Consider the following 27550-nt stretch of genomic DNA (forward strand, 5'->3'; position numbering starts at 1 on the left):
TGCTTACTTTTGTGATGTTTGTATTCATTTAAAGTCACGTGGTAAGTTTTTATTTTCACTTAATTATATAATTATTAAAAATCAAATTTTTAAATACTTAAAATGTTTGATTGTGTATTCAGAATATCTTCACAATATGGTCACATGTGCTGTTAAAAGATGCAAGAGAACTCAATTTAACGCAAATGATTCGAAAATAAATTATAATTTTTCAAGAGATCCACAGCAATTACGTATATAACTGATAAATTGTGAAATGGAAAATAAAAGCTTCAATTATTGTTCTGCGTTATGCGAGGTATGTTATGTTTTTTCTACTTTGTATAATTTGAAAAATATATATTATTTACTGAAATCAATAACTGCGGATCAGTAAAAAAAATAATTAAAAAAGCTAAGTTAAATATTTCCATTTTTTAATTTCATCTTCAGCACATGATTAAATAAATAATTACATAAATTATATTACACAAAAAAATTAAGGGATCACTGTGTCTTGGGTTTAAATCGTTTAAATCGTCGAAATCTCTGAAATAACTAAAATCCATCAAATTAGGGCGACTTTCACTAAACTCCGGTTAACTTAACCATTTCAATAACTTTGCAAGATAGACCAAGATAGACCAATCGCATTTATCATTTCGTTTTGACGACAGACGCGATTGGTCAATTCCCATGGACTAATCGACCGATTAAGTTAATCGGAGTGGCCCTTAATAAAGATTTTAACGATTTCAGCGTTTTATTTCCATAAGAAGTGCCGTAAAAAGATGGATATTGTGTTGCGTAAAAGTTAACATTTATTTTTTCAGAGGGCAGTAGTGCGTAAAACATTTTGTGGTTTCAGGACAGATAAAAGGCTCTCATATCCTCTTTTGATTGAAATATCCAAGTGTTTAAAATGCATTTAAAAAGTAATAAATATTTACTCGGTTATTGAAAAGAGAGAAAACAAAGATATTCTAAGTGCAAAAAATGCGAATAATGCGAATAGACCATTTGATAATAGCGCCATACAACATACAACAGTAGGCATGTTCCGATATGCACTGCTAGTACTGAAAATTTATAGTATATGTAACGTGAACTATAGATTTTCAGTACTGGCAGTGCATTTCGGAACACGACCAGTGTTTAATGAGTGGGGGGTACGGGGAGACGCGATGCGCACTGCGCATGTGCGAGTGGAAAAGCCGGTCTGCGGATCGCGACATCGTGCCGGGCGCGGACGGATCCGAAAAGCGCCGGGGATTGCGAATGGCCGGTGCGTCACGCCGGGCGAGGATGCGGGAAGATGGCGGCGGCGGTGGAGTCGTGCGAGGTGAAGTGCGCCGATGTTCCGCGCGACATTGAGGACGCGACAACGGATCAAGCGGACGAGCCGCGCGCGGCGACGCCGCGCCGACAGGTCGAGCTTTACCGATTTCGCGCCGCCGACCTGCTGTACTATGCGTCCTCGGTCGGTTTCTTTTTCGCGGACGTAGCAACAGGTGAACAAAGAGTGACCACACACACACACACACACATACACACGTGCACGTGGCGACACGTGTGTGCGTGCGACACGGGGTGTCCTGCGACCCTCCTAATTTCGATCTAGGTTGACAGGTCCATTCGACGCGCAGTCGAACGCCTTGAAGTTGCAGTCGAACGAAACGGAGCGAACTTCAGTCCGTTTACAAAATTCGTATTTTTTCATTATTTTTGATTTTACTAAGACAGAAAATTTAAAATTTAAGAAATTTAACACAAAGTGAAATACTTATTGAAACCTCCGCGATTGTTGACGCTTAAATTATGTATTTATGACTCGATAGGGTACAATAATACTTTGAGGCGCTGTCGAACGTCTGAAGTTGCGGCTGAACGGAACGGAGTGAACTTCTGTTCGATTGCAAAATTTGTATTTTTCGATTATTTTCGATTTTACTTTGAGGAAAAATTTGAAATTTAAAAAATTTAATACTATTAAAGTATCTATTGGAGCCTCCGCGGTTGTTGGTGTGTAAATTATTGATTCACATAACTCAATTATCAATAAATTCTTAATCAATTGGGATGTACTTATCAAACGAAGGTAAAATAAACGCAGAATTTAAATTTTAGCTAGAACTTCAACTTTCCGAAGATGTATAAAGTATAGTGAAATTAGATAGAAATAAAAAAGATGATAGCAAAAAATCGCGATGAATAAGATATCTATTGTATTGACATTTCACAGTAAGCTAATTTACGAAATTTTACATTAAAATTTGAGATCGTGGGACACCCCGAATGCTTTACGTCAGCTTTGTTTATGTCAATGACGTTGGTAAAAAGTATCGCGACAGCAAAACTATAACTTTCCGAAAGAACATTGTAAAGTACATCGCAATCTTTTCTTTCTGAAAGTTTCAAAATGTATGTCGAGATTACAATGGAAATAAAATATTATATTAAACTAAATAGTAAAACATAGAGTTACATTTTTTTAATTATATTTGTATATTATATTATTAATGTTTATTTTATGCATTTGCATTTTTAGTGATAAAATAGCAAGAGGAGATAAGAATTTAATTATATTTTAATCTTTTTTTTACAGCTATGATTAACACAATAAATAATTATAACAATTATCATGTTTGTATATAGAAATTTTATATTAATTATATTTTATAATTATAATTAACATAAATAATTGTAACGAAACTCGCAATACTTTTCGCTAACGTCTTTCAATGTGCTTTTTGTGCTGAAATTGTCTAAATGTTGTCACATACGTGGTAAAACTTGTTTTTGCACACTTGCTCAAAGCATGCGCGGGAAAGCTTCTATCTTCGTAAACCGAACACCTTGTAAAATATTTTTCGCACACACAGACAGCATTGTATGTGTGGAATACCTTTTGCAAGGCCACTTAGCGTGGGGATGCTTTGCATTGGGTTTCACCGTCTTACCCGCTTGTGTTACCCAACTATTTAGTTTGAGATGGCATCGCAGCGACGGTTCCCTGCGGACTGTTCACTGGTTGCTGCACTTCCTCCTACTTGGCTTTTTGCACAGGTACTTTTTGTAAATTTTTTCTCCCTAAATTCCGGCGAGTCATTGTCCGTAAATTAATGTGTACGAGCACAGCGTATATTCTCTGCTAATAATAAATTATTTACCAATTTATATTTATTTTCAGGTACTTAACTTTACTTTGCACTGCGATGCACTCTTTGAGAAATAAGTCCGGCTTTAGCAAGGACAAGAATTGGGTGTATCGGCAAGAAAGCGATATATGTATGTTGCACTTGTTTAAATCGTTTATGGGGGCTGCTCCACAGTTGATATTGCAGCTGTATATCATTGCGATGTTAAAACACACGCCGTTTTGGACGAGTAAGTGTTCTCTTCAATAAATTGTATTATTTTATACTTTGTATAGTACAATGATATGTGTATGTGTGTTTGAATGTATAAATATTGAAGTAGGGAAGATCAGAGCTTGTTGGACAACGTTAGACTTTCTAAATAATTAATTATTATCATTAAAATATACTAAGATAATAGAGAGATTCGTTTTCTATACATTTTCATATCAGAAACAGTTCTGTATTAGTATAGTATTAATATAGTTTATATTGTATAGTTTCTTTTTTTCTAATAAGGGAAAAATTGAAGAATATATTAATACAAATTAAAACGCTGAAAATCTTGCTTGCCTCTTCTTGAATCAGATTTCTCTTCTTTTTGCAATACTTGCTTGATTTAAATAAAATTTAGGAAGAGAGAGAGGAGAGAATATCTATGTTATAAAAAGAGATATTTTACAGTAACTTTTTCATTGTTTTCTTTTTTTGCAATGAATAAATGGATCGCAATACCAATTTGTCAACGAGCCCTGGTCTTTCCTTTTAAGTTCCAATGGTATTAAAATGTATAACATATTTTTAAAATTACATTTATTTCATATATATTTTAACAAATAAAAAATTTTCTCTAAGAATCTGAAAAAAATGAAAATATTTAAAAAGTTCTTACGTTATATCACATTTAAAATGTTCATGATGTTTTAACATCTCTTCGCACTGTCAGTATAAAAACGTTGTAAGAAAATAAAAATCGTAAAAATTGTCTGTTCAACAGAGAGATAATATTAAACAGATGAGTAATTAAACAATTTATAATCGTTCTCATAAATTTTGTAAACCTTATCGAGAAGCGATCGCGAGATTCCTTTGATGTACTCATCGAGTGTTTTCCTGGTGGTCGTGCCCAATGGATTAATATTTCGCGGATAATTTGTCTCATACAAGTATCCATTCAGATTGGCATCCTGGATGAAAAAGTTTTGATCTCTGTCCAGGGTTTCAAACTTAAGAATATAGTCGTAATTGATCATGCACGGTTCGCAGGTGCGATAATACGGCATCCAGTGCTCATCAAAGTACTTCTCACTGACTATAAATCGTAGAAATTCGGCAAACGTTGGTTCCAATCTCGTCGTGTTACCGGATTGACGGTACTTGAGTACGATGCGTCGGCCGAAACGTTTGTAATAATATTCACGATTCTGTATATGTTCCAACTTATCCCTGTATGCGGATAAAAGACGCTCCAGCGGATGTCGCACAATGAGGAATTTTTTTGTTCTGTCCATCTTCTAAAATTACCCGTTAAATTCGTAATTTAATATATTGTCACTCTCTTTATTTATTTAAATTCTTTGGAATTCGATTCTTTTATCTAAAAAGCTATTATTCTGTGTTTAATAATTAACTCTTTTATTAAGAATACTTAAAAAAAAAAATGTTTTTTGAAATTCTCTTTTATTGTTATATGTACAGATTTTTTGCTGTTTATAGATTTATGTAAAAATTTTTTATTGCTAGTTACAGCTGATGATTAGTTAGTTGTGGATTTAGGCGTTGGGAAGTACAATTCTTACCTCATAAGTTTGATTAAAATCAGCATCTTGCTGAAACTTTTGTTTCACGATATCGCTGATCTGCGTAAGATTCCGCCGCACCAAGTCTATAGTAGCGTCCGTCAAAGTGCCTTTTAGAACGGCGAAATAATTCATCCACGTGGAACTCGCCGCCTTATATATTGGACACCACGACACGTTATGCTCCCTTCGAATTGTTGTAAATTATATTTATAAAATTATTTGTAGAAAAAATTATTGCATTTTATAATATTGTTAAATTTTTTCACAATCTAACGTAAAAATCTGATAAAAACATTTTTTAATTATTTTAAATTAAATTTCTACACTACACTAAAAAATTAAGAAATTACGTATTTTTCCTCCAAAAATAGGTAATTTTCGAAAAAGTGTAACTTTGACAAAAATTATCATAGTGGAGAGGACTCAAAAAGCATTTAAAACTTATCTCTACTTTTTAGAACGATATTAAAATCGTTATCTAAAATGTCCTTTCGAAAAGAAGTTTTCAGCATCTTTCTTGCTTACGTGTCGATGATCATATTTGTCAGCGCGGCGTCTGTGTGCGATTTCTTCGTGTCGATTGTCTCACACATACGTGCCACCCACCACCTCCTCTTGTCCAACTCACGCCTGACATCCTCCATCTGGTTTCGTGACATCGGAGCTCGCGGCATTATTCCAGGCGCGACGGCGCGTGCAACAGATGCATATTTCGGCGATGCATACCTCAGTGATGCGGCCGGCTCTATGTTTGTCTCCGTATGTGCTAAGTTCATCAGTATTAACAATGTCATAATCGTCGCTAATATTGCGACTGACTCTATCACCGTGATTTGTCTCTACGAATAAAAATAATTTTTTCTCTCTATGTGAAGAATTGTAAGACGAGAAGCACGGAAAAATCATACACGGATTGCATGGCACAAAGAGAAAGACACGGTTGATTTGGGACACTTCGTGGTTTGTATTCATACCTCGCTTTTATCAATAAATGCGCAATTTATATTTTAGATTTTACAGTATATGTGAGACATACACAGAAAGAACGATTTTACTGGATGATCGAAAACTGTGCTGGATAAAGAATTGAAAATAATTTTATTGTTGCTAGAATATGAAATTTTTTTGCAGTATTGTTTATCATTGTTTATCAACAAAAAAGTTTTATTTTTTGTGTGTACTAAATGCGCGCAATTATCAATAAAAGTGAGATATGAATCTAGACCTTCGTGTTCCTACCTGCATTGACGAAAAGAGCCTTTTCGAATAATAAAAGCCGGTTTTCAGTCCCGAATAATTTTTATTTTCATTCGGCGTTAATATGTTGATCGTTAGTATTTTGTGTGACATATGCATCGTGCCTCCTGTTTTGTCACATATATGATTCACTTGAGATAATACACCATTTCAATAAATCGCTGAAGATTGAACTGCTGGAAATTATGTTGTACCGCTGTATCGATGCTGAGCTCGAAAACGTGAATCCGTAATGAATCGTTGTCATGCATATTATTTTTTCGTTTCCTCTCTCGTGATCCGCCTCCGCAGATAACAGGAAGAAGCAAGGAATATCACTCTGTTTATCTATTTTATCCTCTACAATGCATGAACGTAACAACACGATAACAAATTCTAAGGGATCCCGCAGGCGAGGGACCCTCTCGTCCTCTTCCACGGTTTTAAATATAAAAGCGACTAAGAGTGCGAAGCGTAGCGAAGCAAAGTCGAAGCGTATTCAAAAATAGCCGAAAAGAAGGCAGTAGCCCATCGCGGACAATAGTCACGGAAACATATATGTATAGTAGCCCTGCTAAAAAAAATCACGTCACAATGTTGCATAATAAATTCACGTACTTAAAAACTATAAATCACATAACGGATTGTCCCAAATCAATACGTGATTTTTTAAAATCACGTAATTTGAAATCATACGATGATATGATTTTTTTTCTATTTCTATGTCATTTAATTATTTAAAATTTGATAATTATAAAATCATAATAGATGAAATTTCTAATATTGTATGTAATTTTTCAAATCATGTGATTTTAAGAAATTATGTACGATTTTAAGAAATTACTGATTTGGAACAATTTGTTATGAGATTTATTTATTTTTTCATTTGTGTTTAAACTCTCTTACGATCTGTCTTTATGTGTTGCTATAGTAGTAACTGATATCACAGTACAAAGAATTAACTTGGATTAATGACGTATTATTTCATTTATAATTGGATAAATATGATTAGACATAATATGATTGTTCTTTACCGTAATTGTTACTTGTAATTTGAAGGTGAGATAGTCCTTATACTTAATATGTTTGTATTCTATCTTTGTTTTTTTGGTATTTGTATTATAATTAAAATAATAATCGATAATGTGTTGCTCTAATGTAATATATAGGGTTATTATTTATATGTGTTTTTTGATAAAGACTAAGTGAAGACGAAACACACCATGAATTTGATAAAAATATTACAATAAAGTAAACTTAATGTACATCTAATTCATAGCTTGTTTTAATTCGTTGACTTGGTCAAAGGCATTTATTATTTATTTACTTGTTTTAATTATATGATTTCGTTATGTATAACTTTGTGATATGATTTTTTTCAGTAAGGAGTGCTTTGGTATCTTTTATTTTATGTTTTATCACACTTTTCAATATGATTACATTCCAGTTTTGTTTAATGAATATTGAGAACTTCGACATTGTTAAACAAATATCTATAATTGTTGATGTTCTTTTTTTTAGCATTACGGAAGATGTATATATAAAAATTATAATAGATTATAAAAAATATATCCTTAATATATATTTGCATTTAAATTAAAAAGTATATATTTTTATATATTTACAGGCTCAACTCTTCGAAAGACTGTGGTTGGATTATTCTTGATCCGGACTATCTATTGGTTACTCTCATATAAATAGTACATACAACAGCAATAAAAACGTAATAATTTTCAAGTTTAGGTTTTTATATTCTTGCGATATAAAAAAGTTATAATTTTTTAAAATCAACGAAGGTCCGGATCTTAAGTGATCCAGCCACCACCAAGAATTAAAATATTAAAATATTGTTATTAATATAATTAAATTAACATATGCAATTTTTGCACAGGTGCCTCCGCCGTGACCTCCTTCTGCTCCTTAACATGGGCAGTGAGTACATACGTTAAGGCTATGTACAATATCAATCGAGAGCGCAGCAGTGTGACTTGGGTCGCTCTCGCTCTTCAGGCTGTCTGGCGCAGCGGTATGCTGTTGTCGAGAGTCGTAGTTCTGGTACTAGCGCTTATTTTCCTGAAAGCATGGTTCTTTTTATTTCTGGGTGAGTTTTTACCGAGAAAGTCCTGTAACTAGAACGTAGAAGCCCATGTTATGTTTATGTGAAATAATTGTAATTATTAATCAGATCTATTTTAGATAAAGAGGAAAGTCGATCTTTATAGAAGAGAGATTTAAGTGATTATAAGTTATAATACGTTGAGTCGATTGTCTAAATATCTTGCTGTAATGCTTGAATTTTCAAGGAATTGTTGTTTTTCAGGTCTGCATTGGTTGTCTATGACAGTCTGGGTGATCTTGCAGAAGACAAAGTTCTGTTCTACCGCGTGGGAGGAGCGCATCTACAATTGTGTCATCGGGCTAATCTACTGCTTTGACTTCTTCAACTTGCGCGACGATAGATCGCGCTATCGCGTGCTTATCTTTTATTCGGTGGTCGCAGCACAGAATCTGTTCTTCCTGATCATGTATATATTACATTTCGGGGGAACTATCGAGAGTATCACGATGATTATGATTGTGTCCGTGATAATCGGCTTTATGCTCATCAGTCTGGCAAGCATGTCACTATATTACGGCAAGTTTCATCCATCAAAAACGACGACAAACATCTCTCGAAATATCAGCGAGCATTCTACAATTACGAAGGTTGACGCATCCAGATCTTTTAAACTGTTCCATCGCGACTCCTTGGTGTCGTTGCACCACTCCATGGACATATCGCCGAAGACCGAGGAAGTGCCTACTGACAAGCAATCTTTGCTTACAAATATTGCGCAAATTTCCGATTGCGTAGAAGAAGGCATTGTCAATTGCAACTACAGCTCGGAGAATGAGTCCAACGCGAGCGCCTTGCGCCTCTCTACAGAATGCGAGAGGCCACACAGTCGCGTTGGTGTCAAACACAAGGAGGAAGTCACATCAGTTAATGATAATCCGGACAACGTGACTACAAGTAGTGCGCCGTTGAACTCTCCGTATTCTGGCTTACCTGACATCGACTCATCCCGTAAACGTCGTGGCATTTACGAGCACGATATTACACCCCAATTAGACTGGCATGCGCCAGATATATTGAATATCAATTTGGACAAACTTGGTTTCGATAACTGCGAGCGGAGCAATTCTCTTACGCTGGATTCTTGCAGTAAAGTGATCGGCGCGTTGGACATTATTAAGAACAGAGAAAAGCTTACGACTCCAACGCCATTGGAAAGCAGCAGGATATTCGATATAGAGAAGGTGTCGAAAGACCTGCAACTGCAGGTTTAACAATATTTTAAATCTGTAATCTCGATCAAAAGTTTTGCATTATCCCCAATAATATAGAAAATGCAAATCAATCATAGCTTATTTATCATGGATTCTTTGTATTTTTTGTTATTATTAATTATTATTTATATATTAAGAGATTATTATAAATTCTTTACCTTTTTCCCTCAAAATGCATTTCTATCAAAGTATAAAGTAGTAGTACTAAAATAACAATTTCCTTATTTCTATAAATAATGCAATATTTTTGACTTGCACTATATCTTTTTATTTATTTATTATATTGAATTTATTGCTTTCTGCTTATTATTTCGTTATGCTGTTTTTCCTTCATGTATATTTTTTTCTTACAGCAGCGGGACGAAACGATGAGCTGCGTGACGTCGATTCACGATTATGAAAATGTGTGCCCGCTAGGAATCGCTCGGCCGCCTTGGTGTATCCGCAGCTGGAAGGGCTATACAGACATTGAGACATACATCCACGATGATAGTGTGGTGCGTGATAGGCGGCGAGATACTCTAACGAGCACGACCGGCACAACATACAGCTCGGAATACTCTGACGGTATGATCTCACGAGGAATATTAAAGCAGGATGATTACGCGGACGCTCTGACTTACGATTTGGTGGAATCTAAGGGCAATAAATCATCTTACGGCGATAGCACATTCTCCACATCCGCTGATGATCAAAATGCCAGTCTATATGTAGCCAAGCCAGTGGTGTTCGATGACCGGGGCGGTATGCTTGCGTTGGACACGATATTGGAGGAGCGCGATGATTTGTCGGATGAGAAGTTTCAACACGGGACAGAGCCATCGCGCGATTCCGCGAGTACTCTCGTGAGCACGATAGATCAGATTAGGCGGTATACAGCGGATAATTCGCCACGACATATCTATCACACCACTGGGACTCATTGGGAAGACCTGAATCCCAAGAATTTGATGACGCAGGCGCGCTTTGCCAAAGTATTGTTCAATAATGATCTCAGGAACGCCTCGACGACGACCGGTTCGATCGATCTGACCGCATGGGACGTCGAGAAACGCGAAATAGACGCATTCAGGGAGTTTGTTCGGTGCTGTGCTATCGAATCCATCAAGAAGACGCCTTTAATAGACGCTGTCTTGTCCGATTCACCGATTTTGGACAAGGCGAGCAAGCTCATGCGACAAGTCACGTTCGCGGATTGCAAGAACGATTTTGACACGAATGAGAGTGACCTTTACGTTGAAATGAGTCCCTTGGTATCCGTTGAAAACGGCGATAATCTGTGTCAAGCCAGGTCTATTGACGCTAAAACTGCCGAGACGGAAAGCGTCATCAAGAGAAACACTCTTCCCACAGTATCGAAAAAATCGCCAAATAAAGAGAATCTGTCACCGAGCTTGTCGAACAACAACAGGCAGATTAATAATATAGACGATAACAGGGACAATAATGATAGTCACGCTTGGACTATAGAAAAAGATGAGAAAACTGACAAATCGCTGTGCAACATGCGTTTCAATCTGAAGGAGAAGAGGCACTTATTTTTGGAGCAGGTTCTCTCGCCGGTTCCAAAACTCTGGAACAAACGGATCTCCTTTCACCCAAGCACCAAAAATTTATAATAAACGCATTCTTTGATTTTTTCACTCCTGTTTCATAGAAGGCATTCCACGTCAAACTTGGCATCTTTGAAACATCGGTATTTTTATATTTTTTAATTTGCTGACATATTCTTCAAATAAAAATATAAAACATATTTTGCGAAAAAAATTTGAAAATTTTTTGTAAAGTTATTCACCTTTGGAAGTTGCAGAAATTCATTAAAAACGTCGCTCATACAACATTCAATGTATATCGTCAAAACCGTATGTGCCATGGAATCGCGCCATCACAACATAATTTTTTGAAACTATACCGTCCATTCGAATTCTTTTTTAAAATTTTTAAAGCTTAATTTAATTAAAAAGTTTTGTAAAAATATCATATTCCCATTTCGAGATTAATTGAAATAAAATTTTTTAATCGGTGAGTTGATGAAAAATGTTAATAAAAATCATAAACTAATGGACAATGATTTATTCATATGAAAACGATAAATTAAAAATAACCCATCCATAGAACAATTTAAGATCATTAAAATCGATTTCTTGCGTTTTTTTTTGTACGATTAATGGTTTTAACGACATAATAATTTGAATGTTCGTATAAGTAACGTTCTTTATGAATTTCTATAACTTACTAGCGTGAATAACTTCATAAAAAAGTCTCAATTTCTTCGCGAAACATGTTTTATTTTTATTTAAAATATTGCAAATTAAAAAATTTAAAAAAAAAATAGAATAATATTTCAAAAGTGCCCGGTTTAACGTAGAATGCCTCATAGTCGAATATCGATTCAAAACTCATTTTTATCGATTATTTTTTTTTATTATGTATTGACAGCGAATTTTATTACGTTATTATATCATTTACAGGGAATTTGATCACGTTTTACAATCAAACGTGAAACAAAACTCACTTTTATCGAACCAAAAATTTGTAACGAAGAACTTTTTTATATTCGATACTGTTGTTTTTCATGAAGAACTGTATGGCAGCTCAATTTTATCTTACTCAAGTGTATTTTTTCATTTATAATTTATAGGAATTTTTTATAAGTTTTAAGATTTTCTCTCGTTTACTAAAAGTCTGTAAGTCACGATAGAAAATTTATTTTAGGAAATTAATCTTAGCCCATCATGATATTGGATATTTTTTAACGAGAAAATGATATATTTTTGCTGCACACATCCGGTCACAAATAAATCAGAAGGATAATTTATGTTGGAAAGAGTTAAGAAAAACACCACAGTACAAATATCACAATATATATAACGTCACTCGTTAATTAGGCACACATCTTAATTTTTATCCATGATTTTAAGCTGCGCCGCGTTTACTTTTATAAATGACGTAAAGTAAACGCGATGTAAGCGTGTGATACGCGCCGTCTGATTGTTACAAGACAAAGTTATAATGAATTAAGTCTAGTATTGCGCTTTTGCAATCAGTGTATATAAAAAAATGACTTATATTTTACATCTCGCACCGAGATTATTTTTATACGCAATTTTTACTATGTACAATAAAGAAACTCTGTGTAACAGAAGCATTCATGCATTTCTTGTAATGTTGTTGCGATCATTACGCATTAATGATTATATATATCGAAAAAACTATCTTGACTTTCTCGAGTCTATTTTGTAATTTACAATAATAGAATTCGAGATTAAAAATTTATGTGTAATTTCGTATATCGTGTAATATAGAAAATGTTTGTTAAATTAAGTGTTCTATTATTTCATGAATTTTAAATCTGTAATTCTGCTCTTATCTAGTTTTAATATGGCTCTCAGTATAAAGAAGAATGTTCTGCGGTTTTTACTTTTAATATTATTAATTATTGTGTTTAATGTGTGTTCGATCTATGATGTTACTTCATAATCAATTTTTACTTATAGCATGAATTTTTGTTGAATTTTTTCGAAAATCAATACTTGTGGATTTTATTTAAATTTTTGATTACGAATCTGATGTCAAATTAAAATAAATAAAAATTCAATATGGTGGATATGGCGAACACAAAATCGAAACAATTATAAACAGTTTGTGAGAAAAAAATCATAAAAATAAACATTTTTCAAATTTAAGTATTTTTTGTCTCGAAAATTATGGTTTTTAAAAAAAGTCTAACAGACAAAAAATGTTTATTTTGATCCAATTAAACTTACATATAATTTTTTGGAAATTTTATTTAAAGTTTAAATTTTTTAAACATAAATGTATCTAAATTTTAACAACCATATAAAAAAAATAAAGTCTGTATAGATGTTTTTACACAGAATAATACAAAAAATCGAATTAAATCAATTTCAATCAACGTAGAACGTTGATTGGTCGGTTAGTCAACTGAAAATTGGGGTAAACCACTCACCTAAAAATTTCCCAGCATATTTTGTAACAGGAGAGAGAGAGAGAGAGAGAGAAGGAGGGAGTTAAATATGTCAAAATGAGATGGATCAGTCAAATGAGTCAAATTTGAAAATAAGTCGCCCAATCAAGTAAAAAATCACCAAGTTCATGGATAAATCGCCACATCTGACAATTCTGGTAACGCCACCTAGCGACACGCGTCTTGCAGGGTAAGGTAAGGTCAGGATTACGTTTGATTAGGTTAGGCTGGGTGGAAGAATTTAGCGAGCAGTCGCAGGCATCGCCAGGCTAGAACTGATGTTGTAATATCCCGGTGATTATCACGAATCTGGCATCCTGATACTATCCGAAGGATTGCATTTGCGATCACGTCGTTCTTCGTTCGCTTTGGCCGCTCTGTAATTCGCCATGGCCGGTCAGGCTACTGCACGTAGCGTCGCGATTTCGCGATAGCGTGCTGCATAAGGAACGCAAAACACCGCGGACTATCGCGGATGCATCCGTGCCAATCACCGAAGCACATGGATGCGACCAACGGGCAGAAGCTCCAAGGTGAGAGATACTTTTTATTCGGAGGAAGATCTTTTTCACGAGGCGTGAACTCGTATCAATGTTACCTGCTTAAATCTCGAAAATCGTTTTGCAATATGTGAAATATAAGTCTTTGTGATAGATTAATTAATTGACAGAATTATTAATATGTCCTACTTAAAATGATGTGTCCTGCAAAACAGTTTACAGTATGCAACTGTGCGCAATTGTATTTGTATAATTTTTCTTTTATTACCAAATGTGGATGTTTTGTAATTTAGCAGTGTGTTTAGCAGGGTATTCTCTCAACACCTGTATTTATATCTTTTATGTACAGGAAATCTCAATTTGACTTTCTAAGTCTTGTTGTCAACATGTGAAATTATGAATCAGTGAGGAATTAGTTATAATTGATGGAATTATTCATATGAATTGAATAAAAGTATGTTAAGAAGGACTATGAGCCAAAAACAATAGATTTAATGTTCGTAAATAAAATAAAATAACAATATAAACATAGTTATATTTAGATGTTTTGACTCCGATTAGGTCATTACAACAAAATTAAATATATTATACTTTAGATGGTTAAGTGTCTTCTTCTTCCTCTTACATCAGGTCTCTGACCTGTGTTATATTTTTCTCATGTTATTACGCACACTATTTAATTGCCACAAGTACATGGAACCTATAGTTTTAATACCGATTCTGAATGGCGGATTTTTTGAGAGGTGTTACTATGAACAAAAACACTCGAGAGGTTGCTGATTTTTTCCGAGAGGAGACATTAGCATAAATATTTTGATTCCCACTAGGATCGAACCTAGGACTTCTGGCTTATAGATCAATGGGCTATCTGCCATGCTATGCTCACCTAATTAAGTATAGAAACAACAAAAAAATAAAAGGATCACTGATATAATTAAAAAGTGGCTCCTGATTATTCATATATCTTATTTAAGAAGGTTTTCTTACTATCTCCTGGTCAATAGACGATTTATTCATAAAAATATATAAATTGATTAAAATAATAGACTAAAAAAGTTATCAGCAATACCATGCCATTATACATAATTATACTGTTAATTTTATATGTTACTAAATATTTTTTAAATGAAAAAAAGTTATAAGATGTTCATTTGAAGTATTATACAGTTTATATGCATATTGTCCATTTGACATACATTCTCGCTTTTTTCATTGAAAAATATAAAATTTTTCAAACTGTACAGTCAGTTTAAATGAAACTTTACGAGAACAAACTTAAGTGTTTACTTTATAATTATAATAATTTTAAAAATTGTTGTCTTATAAATATATCTTAATTTAAAACAGAATAACTAGAGATTAAGGTTATACCTTTAACTTGTAATGTCAAATTCTATAAATTTAGAATTAAATATCTTCAAAATGATACAGTAAAAGTCAATGAATTTTTTTCTGGATATTGATATTATTAACTTTTGTATTACATGTATTGTATATTATTGACTTGTTTTATATTATATTTCATCAAACAAGAAAACCTCCTTAAAATGATATGTATTCTTTAAAGACGTTTATAGTCTATGACTATGTATTTATCTTTATATATTATTTTTCTTTATATAATTTGTATTTATATAAGTATATACATATAAATATAATTTTTATTAATACAATTGTATTTATATATCTATTATGAAAAACAAGATCTATGAATCAGTAAGAGAGGAATTAGTTTATAGCAATATGTATTTAGTTGGATATTTAATACAGCAATATCTTTAATATATTGGAAACCTTTTTATAGCGGGGCAACCTTCACCTGGAGGAGGACCTGCCTCTGATAAGGGCAAGGAATGGCAAATGGAGTTTCTGATGGAAAAATTGCGTTCCAAGTCTTCCACATATAAACCCTTGGTGGAAACAGCTAAGAACATGCGTATGGCCATGCTAGTGAGTGATTTCTACTTACTTTATCATTTAAAAGCTTATCGAGATATGAATACGATTTTTTGATACACAGGACAAGCGATTCGCGATCGACAGCATAGAGAAGAATCAATTGCAGAAATGTTTGGACACTCTGCAGCATTCTATCAAGGTTACTTCCTTCCAGTCTATGGTAGAGCGTTTAGAGAGCTTAGCAAGGCAGTTAGGGTGAGTATCTGTCATTTGGTAAGAGTAGGATTTATTTAATGTTTCATAACTCTTATAAATCATGTAAAATAAATTGTACTTAAATGTAAACAATTATCTCATTGCACAGATTAAAGTTCATGATGTCTGGTCCTCCAGGCACGGAAATATTCATATCCTCTGACATGTTCTTCTTGGAGGTCTTGTTAGAACCTCCGTCAGGACTTGTTAGGGATGTTAAAATCCATCATGAGGGAAAAAGTGAACAACAGGTAAGAACTACAGACGTTATTACGTTATTTCTTCTTAAAGTGTCGTCATTAATTCTGAAAATTGCTGTTGCAGAGTTGCGAAGCGCTTGCCTCGGCTCTGTCGCGCGGTGACTTCGTCGATTTCACCACACAGTTAGAAGGACTGGCTTCGATCTATCAGCTGAATGCCGATAAGAAAGTAAAATGCAAGGCATTCAGCGCTCTGCAATCCCTCGAGGCTGACCTGGGTGTTCTGGCACAGCTGCAGACATTCATGAAAGAACCGTTTAATCTGGTTCACAAGAGTCCCGTCGGTTAGCGTCTTGTTATATACTAGTTTTTATTATATCTATCTTCTATATTATTTGTTTTTTGCGCAGTGAATTTGCATATTTATATTAATACTTCTGTTATGTATTATGTGACTCAATTATATGTTTTTGTATCTAGGAATCCTAGAAAGAAGAAGAGGCGGTCATCCAATGAAATTGACATATTTTGTGTCGCCGTACGATTTAATAGACGAAGAAAATCGAACTTATGACACTTTGAATCCTGATACTATTATTAAAAGAAAAATCGGACATTCAGTGACTGTTTGTATGGAAGGTTCAACGGGTCACAAGTTGCCTACTTCTAGTATTATAACTGTAAACCGAAGTCCCACAGGCAAGAGGTAAGAGCAAGTTTTATTTCTTTTGCTTTTACACTCAACCGCCGAAAGTATAATATATTTGTATAATAATTGATAATGACCCGATCGGAGTCGAAACGTTTGTAACTATGTTTATACTGTCATTTTCACTTTTATTTAAAAAAAAAAAACATTAAATCTGTTTTCTTTTTTGACTCGTAGAGTCTTTCTCAACATACCTTTATTTATTTTGTATTACTTGAGTCGTTCTATACTACCATTATATTTTCATTTTTTTATATTATTTATTTTTGAATTTATTCTAGTTTAAGTAAAACAAATTTGCCATTTTATCATTGCCCTTTTCTTTCAGCACTCCTTCATATGCTCCCCTGACTAGTACAAATTCCTCCATGCTGCCTGCCTGTTTTGTGCTGAAGCTCGTCAAGAAGATGCCTATTTGCATGGAGTTGGTGAAGAGGATACAGAAAGTCACGGAGCTCGAATGCGGCGACATCTCCGCGCCACATCCGTTACTTAGTCTGATAATACAACATGCAAGCGACGGTCAGCTGGATTGTCGGAACAACAGAGGTTTATATGTGGTAAGTGACAAGATTATATATATAAAAGAAATATCATTTTATATCCTGTGATTAACCATGCTACTCTCACTTGCAGACCTTGCCGGATCAACAGCATTGTTACTTCATGACGGAAAACAAGAATATGGAGGGTGTGCTGGTGTGTAGTATCCCATTTACGCATCCCGCACATGTTCCACAGATTTTGGTATACCTTCGGCAGCAGGCGCTGTTCAATTGTCTAATTGCGAGTTGCGTGCGGCCGATGGCACGCCAGGATCCGGAACATACTACTATACTCGAGGTAAGCGCCCTTTCGTGGCAACACATCAGCGTGAGCGTGGAGCATCCGTACGAGGAGACAATGGCCACCGCAGAACTGGACTTGACGGACATATCAACGCTTAAATGCCGGTTATACGGCGTGAGTATGACAACGAACGCGGAGCAGACATCGGATCTCAGTGGTAGGGTGCTACAACGTTGCCTCAGCATCCCGTTAACCATGCGAATGCTGCTGAAGATCTGGGAGGGTCGTTCCTTGCCCGCGGTAATGAACAGTTTAACCAGCGGCAGTGGCAGTAGTAATGGTAGCTACAATCTCAATTTAGGATCCGGTAATAAAGATCAGACCGGACAAAACGCGTCCGGTACCGCGTCCGGTATGCCCGACTTTACGAATGGCGAGACGAAAATAAAGCAAGAGCCCGGTTTGAATAACGGCAGCAATGGGTGTATGGGAGGTAGACAAACGCAACAACAACAGCAACTGTCATCGAATCAATTGCAGCAACAGCAACAGCAGTCTTTTTTAGATGCCGGAACGGAAAATAGTATCGGTTTTCCGTCGTATTCCGGCCAATCCGATACGACGACGATGACGATGAGTACTACTGGAACGAACAATACTTCTACTTCTATGTTGAACCCGTTACAGCTTGGTGCATTGCTGGGACAACCAAAAAACTCCCTAACTAGTAACTCAAATACGAATGAGCGTGGCAAGAAGACGCGTAAAAGAAAGACTGGCACGGACGGTCTTTGGCGTAGTCCCAAACGAAAAAACGACGGCGGAGATAGTACCGCAACGGAAATCCTGCTGGAGAGTTCAAGTTCAGAAAATTCAACACCACTGGGAACGCCTACGAGTCGAGAGAATCTTGCGTCAGAGACCAGAACGTCTACACCAACTTCAGCTACTAGTTTAACAAGCGGTATGGATTTTTCAAATTTGGATACTACCGATATACTCGATAAGAGTACTTCAGATTACGATCTCGACAATTCCGAGAAAGATAGTGAGATCATGGAAGTGCAACACACTAGTGTAGAGCAACAGCAGCAACAACCGCAACAAGACGTAGAGGAATTGATAAAGATACGCGAATCCTCATCGACACGCAAGTCTAAAAAAAATCGAAGTAGTGGTGGTAGCGAGGACAAGAAGTCGAGCCCAACGAATATATTTGTTGACGAGACATCGACAACGAATAGTAGTAACAAAGGTCTGCCGGTACCACCATCAGTAAGTATCACTCCAATTTCGTGTGGTAATCTGGATCAAGCGAGCACCACCAACTATAACTCCGTACTGACTGGTATGGGTTTGGAAAGGAGACCTGGCATCGAGATCATACCCATCGCCTCGTCGCCGTCGCAGACTAATCTACCGAGCTCAATTACCATCACGCCGATTGCCGGTCCAACATCGTCTCCGAAAACCAGCGGTCTAACGAGTGCAACGGAAGATCGGCAGCGAAGCGAACGGAAAAGTGGTGGTGGAAAAAGCAGCAGCAGCAGCAGTAGTAAAAGCAGTTCTGAGGATATCAAGAGTGGTGGGAACAAACTGGAGAAACGGCGCAAACGTAAACGGGAGGACGGTGGTCCGATGGGTCCACCGGAAAAAGTTCCATCGAGTGGCAAACAACAGGATCCACTCTCGAAACCAGTGTCAGTGAGCATCAAACCGAGCCCCGAGCAATCACCACCGAGTGGTGGTAGTACTGGTGTTGGTTTGAGCTGCTCATCTTCGCGGCCTACTTCGCCCGCAGCTGTAAGGAAGTTCAGTCCGTCACCCACACATTCCAGTTCGCTCGCCACGCTTGTAGGTAAGTCCAGTCCTACTTTGAAGGCTGGTCAGTCGGCAGCAGCAACCTGTGGCAAACCAGTACAAAGCCCGAAGCACTCACCCGTTTACGGCAGTAGTCCGAAGCACAACGCGCCGAATGTCTCAGTGGTTCCTATGTCGGTTCCGATGTCGCTATCTGTGTCCACGGTGCCTAACACAGTAGGCAACGTGCCGTCCGTAGCGGTGTCTGTTCCAGTCCCGGTACCTGCTAGCGCGAGCCCGAAACATGGTAATACTTCGTCTCCGAAACATGGTAGCTCGGCCGCGAGTAGTGGCAAACCTAGCATGTCCGCCCTAAAATCAGCGGCAAATTCGCCATCTAGTAAGACCAGCAGCAGTAGTTCTTCCGACTCAACAACGACCTCATCCAAAGTCAAGTCTTCTTCGTCGTCCTCCAGTAAGGATTCCTCCGGTCGTGGGGATAAAGACAGACGAACATCATCCGTCAGTTCATCCGGCGGTTCAGGTGGTGGCCATCAGAGTCCCAAGACCAAGTCCTCTAGTGGTAAGATGAAGCAGCTAGAGATGATCTCCCCCAGTAGCGAAGCTCAAGTCTCGTCTCTGCAAGCTTCTGGCGGAAGCACTCCACCATCTGGTCAGGTCGATGCAGCGAGCAAATCCGCAATCGCAGCCCAGCAGGCGCGGAATCGCAAGAGTTCTCTCAACGCCGTGATCGATAAGTTGAAGAATGCGCAACATTGTACCGAAACGGATGTTTGTGGGAACGGTGGCAGTAACGTGAAAGGTAGTGGATCCTCTGGCCTTAGCGGTACTGGTGGAATGAGTAGCGCTGGACAAAAGGAGAAGAATATTGGCGGCGGTGGCTCGTCGTCGTCAAGTGGAGGGAAGACTATTGGTGAAGGAGGAAAGTCTTGTGTTACCAAAAATGCGTCCGTAGATACGAAGAATCCTGCCGAATATATGGTGAAGCACAGCTCAGACGGAATAAAGATCACCATCAATAAAACTCGTACTAAAGATTCCAAGCAAGCCGCCAATTTGAAGTTGTCGTCATCGGGATCGATGGCGGCGACTTCATCTTCGAGCTCTTTATCGTCCGTGGCTTCTTCATCATCCAGTAACGTAATTATCGGCAGTAATGGTTCGCCAAAGACACATACAGGTCTTAAACCTGGCGTAAACTCTGGACCGGCATCGAAGAAGCCACAAACGTTACAGGCTGCACAGAAAATGCTACCCACGAAGATGATGTTGGCCGCCGGTATGAAATCCACCATCTCTTCGGGCACTACGAATACCGGCAGTGGTGCGGGTATCACGGCGACTACAACGGGAGGTATTGGAGGAAACCCGTTATCGAAGAGTGGTTCATCTAAAGCTTCCGGTTCACCGAAGACGAGTTCAGGTGTAACTGATCTGAGTCGTGGTCGAGATAAGCCTAGGATTCCGAAATCCGGCGACAAGGGAATATTCGCATCGAAAGGCCTCGGTGATGCCAGAAAATCGAGCCCATCTGCTCTGCGGGAAGAGAGCGAGAGTGAGCGAGCATTCAAGCTGCTGGCCGCGCACGCGTCTATCTCTAGCCTTTCGCCGAGTCTACCGCCTCAGCTAATGATGGAAGGCCTAATGAAGCAGTTGGACACCAAGTTTCAGATACCGAAACTATCGGCTCGCGCAAATGTAGCTGACGCTGATAAGAATAAGTCATCGGATAAACTGTCGGTACTGTCTGATTCCAGCAAACAGACCTTGGATGGTCTGAAACAGGAACAGGGCAAAATCGCTGGTTTGTCCAATGTTACCGTGTCTATATCCAAATCATCGCTGCCGGACGACCAATCGAGACGGGACCATTCGCAGAATAAATCGGACAATCTGTCGATCACAACATCCGCCACCGGCGCGATGTCTTTGAATCTCGTTGGGGAGAACACCGGTTTGATGCTGCCTCCACAGTCGACTGCCGATTCTGATGTACCTACGAATCTGTGCATCCAACCGATGGACAATGAACCATCCCGTGATTCGTGCAAGGATCTAGGAATGAGGCAAACATCCACTGGTCAGCAGTTCCTCGGTAAGATGGACGACACAAGTGCTGGTGGGATTCTCTCCAAAAGTAACGTATCCGATCAGTTGGCGTCATCAGGCGCCAAGTCTTACGGTACGATGACAAGTACGTCGACCGCATCGAGCGGCGCCATCGTTACCGAGAGTTTGAATCTGAGTACCAAGCCTGCTGACCAGGCAGTCCTACAAACCAAATATAATAAGATCACCGTCGAGGAGAAGAAACAGCAGCAGACGTCATCGGCATCGTTATCGTCAACTTCCTCTACGTCGTCATCTTCATCATCGTCAATTTTCTCGTCGCTGACTAGTGTCGGGACTTCATCAGACGGCAATTCCGTCATGACGTCCGACAGCGGTAGTGGCGGTGGCAGTGGTGGTGGTGAACAGGAAGTAGCGGCAGCAGCAGCCGCGGCCGCGGCGGAAATGCTGCTGGACTTCTCTGCGGCGAACAAGGATTCTTTAACGAAGGGAAGCCATGGTCTACCAGCATCCTTAACGCAGCATCATTTAACGACGATTCCGGAGCGGGCGATGACCCAGGCAGCGCAGACGGTGCGTCGCAATACACCGCCACCACCGCCGCCTCCACCGCCGCTTCCTGCTCCGTTTCCGCCTGCTGCTAGTCCGTCCGTTAGTGTACACATCGTCAAAAGTCCAGCACCGAGTCCCCGAGTGATCCCACCCTCACCCCATTCGTCCGCGTCACCTTGTATTACCGATGACGAACTCATGGACGAGGCGCTGGTCGGTATGGGCAAATGAAGATTACTAAAACTGTAAGACAAAGAGAGAATACTCGTTTCTTTCATGTTCTCCAATGTTCTAGATCAGAGAAGAAGTCCCACCGGGAACGGGAATATCCGAATAAAACTCTCTCTGGACTTTTCTCTCAAAATTGTACAAATTGTATCCAACTTTTTCTTCGAATTTAGAAGTTATTCACGTGTTCTCTCCCTCTCTCTTTCTCTCTTTCTCTCTACTCTGGTGGACCATTTTACATACGTTATTGACTAAATCTTTGATTGTAGTCTCCGTATTGACCTGTTAAAGTTCATCAATGATCGTATTTCGATAAACGTATTATATTTGTTATGTGTGTGACCGACTCGGAAAGGCTACATAAAAATATTTCGTATTTCTGAGACGTTCAACTCGGTGTACTTGAAATATGAGTGTAAGAATAACACTAGAGTGTTTTAGGTTCTACTTTCTGTTTAGAGAGATGGATGAAAATATATATATATATATGTGTGTGTATGTGTGTGTATCACAAAAAAGAGTGAAAAAATAACTGCAAAATTGATGAGCACTGAGATCGGTTTATCGAGACTTGTAAGATTTTAATTGTATGACGATAGATATAAAAAGATGGATCGATCTAGATTAAATTAGTAAGACAAACGTATGAGAATATGAACGAATGCAGTGAGCTTATTTTCTTCTGATAAAAGATGAAAATGTGTTCGTCGATGTAATTGATCTTTGACTCGTTTAAATTTGCGACACTGTTCGTATACTATATTGAAGCAAATCGTTTCTTCGTATTTGTTCGCAATCTTGTTTGGAACATGCATCCCTCGTCATCTTTTCAGCATCGTATTCGCCGAGTTGATTCTACTATGCAAATTACACGTTGCTTTTTGACATTTTTCAGTGAAATTCAAGAAGAATTAATTAAATACTTGTTTTATCGAAATAGCTAGCTTTATTTAATTAATTTTTTAAGTAATGTAAATAATATAGCTACATTTTTATTTATTTTTTTAAGAATTTTCCATTCATCTTCTAAAATAGCCTATAATTCAGTTTTGGGGAAAAAAGGCTTCACAACTGTAGCCTACTTTTTTAAATTAAACAATGCTATGTTAATCATAATTGTTTTAAATATAATATCCATTTTTTAATTAAGAAAAAATATTGAGTGAAATGTGAATTGAACTTTTAAATAGTGTTTTAATATTTCTAAATTTTATATGTAGTTTCAAACTTTTAGCTAGTAATGTGTTACTTTAAATTAAGTTTGTAATGAAAACTGCATTCTTCAATTGTAAAATAAACGGTGCAGTTTTTAAAGATTTGACATCTATTAATATTTTTCATATAACTTTGTTATTTTCATATAATATTAAATATTTTTTATAAATTAAAATTTCTTAGCTTTATTAAAAAATAAATAATATTAAATTAAAGATATATAAATTTAGGTAAAATATTAGGAAAATCGTATATAGATATATATATAATTCAATTGTAAAATAAACGGTGCAGTTTTTAAAGATTTGACATCTATTAATATTTTTCATATAACTTTGTTATTTTCATATAATATTAAATATTTTTTATAAATTAAAATTTCTTAGCTTTATTAAAAAATAAATAATATTAAATTAAAGATATATAAATTTAGGTAAAATATTAGGAAAAGAGTATATAGATATATATATATATTTCTCAAGTTTTTATATTTCTTAATTATTTATTAATTACGAAACTTATACATTCACTGTATATTTTGAGAAAGTTAGGACAAGACGCAAATTGAAAAATTATTACTGCAGCGTGAATGAAGTCTAAACGAGTCAAGATCGATTGCACCGAAGTACCGACTTCTCCACTTCAGTCTGCGAGGACTGATGGTTGCAAATCTTCCTTTCAACGGTATTCTTCCGTCGTTTCTCATGTTCTGTCTTTAGATGTCGCGCTTCCGGAATATTTGAGTATATTGCTCCAAGTTAGTTGGTTTCTGATGATGCGATCACTCGTGTCAAGCCATATATATTAAGTATTCTCTAACACTGCCAAGTGTATATCGATTGCTTTTAAATTCCCCAAGAAAGATTTTCTCTCTCTTTCTGTGGAATTTCATGAGAGATGTTATTCGTTCCTTTCGTCTGATAGTTCTCTCGAAGATTTCGTTTTAACGATGCAAGTGAGAATGCCAGCTGCACGATATGCACTTTTGATACGAACGTTAATGATAGTGTTACAAAGGCTGTGCATTAAAAAAAAAGGAGGAAAGCAGAGGAACGTAAATTGTGACATTTTTTCTCTTTCTATCTCCTACTTTCTATCTCTTCTCTTTTTCCCGAAGTTCGTGTGTGATTTATCAGGAAATCTACAGAAGTATACGACGTAAGGATTTTTAATAAAAATAAATTTTTTTTTTCCTACTCTGCTACAAAAAGGAAAAAAATTCAAATTCCAAGTTAACAGGGTAAAATACTCTTTTGAAAAACGGAAATCTATATATTATAATTAAGAAAAAAATTTAAAAAAAACAGAATTAGTTATTGCGAGTCAGACTATCCGAAATTCGTTGATAAAAAAAAGTAAAAACGTATTATATCTTTATGTCAAAACGAGTATTTGAAAAAAAAAAGAAAAAATTCAAGAGGAATGAATGATAGGGAAACGAGGTGAATTATTCGATTCCAACAAGAATGGGAAAAAAAAAGAATATTAATTTAGTATATACATAATATATTTAACAGATGTATGTGAATTACCCAGCAAATAAGTTTGTTTACTGAGTAATTTTACTATTCTCCTGGACTTAGAATATAATATTTTGGAAGCCAGAACAATGAACGATCTTGCTGATCTCAATCAGGGAAGGAATGCATTGTTATGTGTAATAAATGTTTTGGAATAAGTACTAATAAAAAGATAGAAAGTTTTTCTACTCCTAAACTTAGAGATTTTACTCTCGAGAGTAAAATCTCTTATAAATCAAAAATTGATTCACTTGAAGAAAAGTGGCTCAATTTTCACTTTTTAGAGTGAGATCCTATTCCAAATAATTTAGAGAGTATGTATTCTGGGTATACAATTCATTCTTTCAAACAGTTCGCATTGACGAGGTATCTTGTTAAGATATAGCTCGTATATCCATCAGCAAAAAATTCTTTCTGTATAATTTCAAGATAAAATGTCGGAGAGAGCAAGAATTGTTGTTTCCATTTGTGGTTAACAAATTTTAGAGCGGTGCTAATAATAAACATTGCGCTTCCGTGTTCGTTTTTGTCGTACATTTTTTTCCTCTAACAATGCGAAGGTTTGCACGTTTGATTAATTGGATCTTCGCATTGTTCGAAGCGGGAGGTCACGTTGGACAATTGACTTTTGGCGATTGACAAGTGGCGATTTCCTTTACTCTCTAAAACTTTCATACCTGCCAATGTAATTTTAACTTTGTTCAAATTTTTAAAACTAGAAACAGATGAGGAATTAGCTGAATGAAATTAAAATTTATCTGTAATGGTAGAAACGATCGTCAGAGTGATTCTCATTTATTGTCAGCAGAGCTAAATCTTACTCTTAACGATTGATGATTGAGTCATTCTTTTTCAAGACGGGTTTGATTTTCACTGTTTAGAGTAAGATTTGTACTCCAAAGAATAGAGAGTAATATTAAGGAAGAGTCTTTCCTGTATTCCAAGATTTTCCTTTCGGTCCCGATCCTTAATTTAATAGCATGTTACAATTAAAATGTCTTATTTTCTCAGTTAGAAATTATAGATTATATTATACATTTACTTGTCACTTCATATTATTTATCATAATGTTCTTTTTATCAATATTTAAGGGAGCGTTTCTGCGTTTTCATTGTTTATGAAAAAAACGAGATAAAGTAGAAAGAAAGTTTATAGAAAAAAGTTCATTTAGAAAAGATTGGAATAGAGGATCGACCTAGACAAAGGAAATCCGATTTGGATACGGAAAGAAGTTTTGTTGAAGTATCTAAACATTTTTTAGCTAGATACAGTTCTGAAAATAATTTTTGTTGAAAACTATCAAAATAAAATTATACATGATACTTAAGTTGAAGTAAATTATATATGATACTTAACTTTTAGATATTACAACAAACTTTCCTTCCGTGGAGCTGTCAAAATCATTAATCGTATCGCATCGTAATGTAATATGCGGCTGCCTGAGCGAACAAGCGCAGATCTAGGTACAAATGTTTATAAATAAGATGTATGCAATCCCATAATAAGATACGGTCATCCTTTTTGTGTTATTGTCTGTTTCTATCCAAATAGGAGAAGAAGAAAAGATGTCAGGGATGAAGGAAGACTATGAGAGAAAATGCCGAATGTTCAGCGAATATTCTCGTTGTATAAATTATTTTTGCGGATGAAGAAATAACTTCGTTGCGGCAGAGATCGAAAACGGGAATCAAAAATCATATAAAATTATGAAAATCAATATGTGTATTATATGTGTGCGTGGATGTATGTGCTCGTCTTTTACTTTTTCTTGTCGTTCTTTGTATCAAGCGTGAGGAGAAGAGGGAGAAAAGGATATAAAGCGATGTAAATATATAAATATATATAATGTGAAAAAAGAAATAATTATGAAAGAGGATTGTACATGTGTATCAACTGTATGACATAAATTAATTTATATAGGACGGAAGATATATACGTACGTCTTCTTTATTGCCACGTGGAAATTGGAAAGCGTATGTGGAGCTTTGATTATAAAAATTATCCCTTTTTATATAAAAACTTTCGTGTATTGTTCTTTTAATGATTCCATTCCTTTTTATACATAATTTAACACATTAAGTCTCTACGCACTTTTTTTAATTTTAATTTTTATTCTTTGCAACTCGAGTCTTTATCAAAGTTTTTAGGGTGCAATTTACCAGATAAAAAAATTGCTCTTTTTGAAATTAGTTGGCAATAGGAAGAGATATCTAATGAAAAGAAAGATAAAGATTGAAAAAGAGGTAAAAAGAATGATTACGATCTGAATATTGTGATCTAAAAGTTTTGTTTATTATCTAAATTATAAGGATTTAAAAGA

The 27550-nt window shown here is 36.2% G+C and overlaps 2 protein-coding genes across 2 annotated transcripts; both read left to right on the forward strand.

Annotated features, from left to right (window-relative positions):
• The first annotated feature begins 3169 nt into the window (after nucleotides 1–3169).
• LOC108777095 (uncharacterized) lies at nucleotides 3170–11138 on the forward strand. The gene is made up of 4 exons (XM_018543897.1): nucleotides 3170–3366; nucleotides 8046–8255; nucleotides 8475–9454; nucleotides 9838–11138. The coding sequence occupies exons 1-4, from the start codon at nucleotides 3195–3197 to the stop codon at nucleotides 11101–11103; spliced, it is 2628 nt and encodes an 875-aa protein (XP_018399399.1). The 5' UTR covers nucleotides 3170–3194; the 3' UTR covers nucleotides 11104–11138.
• Nucleotides 11139–13939: 2801 nt separating this feature from the next.
• Nucleotides 13940–22642, forward strand: MED1 (Mediator complex subunit 1). Its single transcript, XM_018543906.1, has 9 exons — nucleotides 13940–14005; nucleotides 15777–15922; nucleotides 15993–16126; nucleotides 16236–16377; nucleotides 16451–16670; nucleotides 16807–17032; nucleotides 17364–17595; nucleotides 17672–18236; nucleotides 18390–22642. The coding sequence occupies exons 1-9, from the start codon at nucleotides 13948–13950 to the stop codon at nucleotides 22496–22498; spliced, it is 5832 nt and encodes a 1943-aa protein (XP_018399408.1). The 5' UTR covers nucleotides 13940–13947; the 3' UTR covers nucleotides 22499–22642.
• Nucleotides 22643–27550: the final 4908 nt, after the last annotated feature.

This window comes from Cyphomyrmex costatus, unplaced genomic scaffold, assembly GCF_001594065.2.
Source record: "Cyphomyrmex costatus isolate MS0001 unplaced genomic scaffold, Ccosl1.0 scaffold408, whole genome shotgun sequence".
Lineage (NCBI taxonomy): Eukaryota > Metazoa > Arthropoda > Insecta > Hymenoptera > Formicidae > Cyphomyrmex > Cyphomyrmex costatus.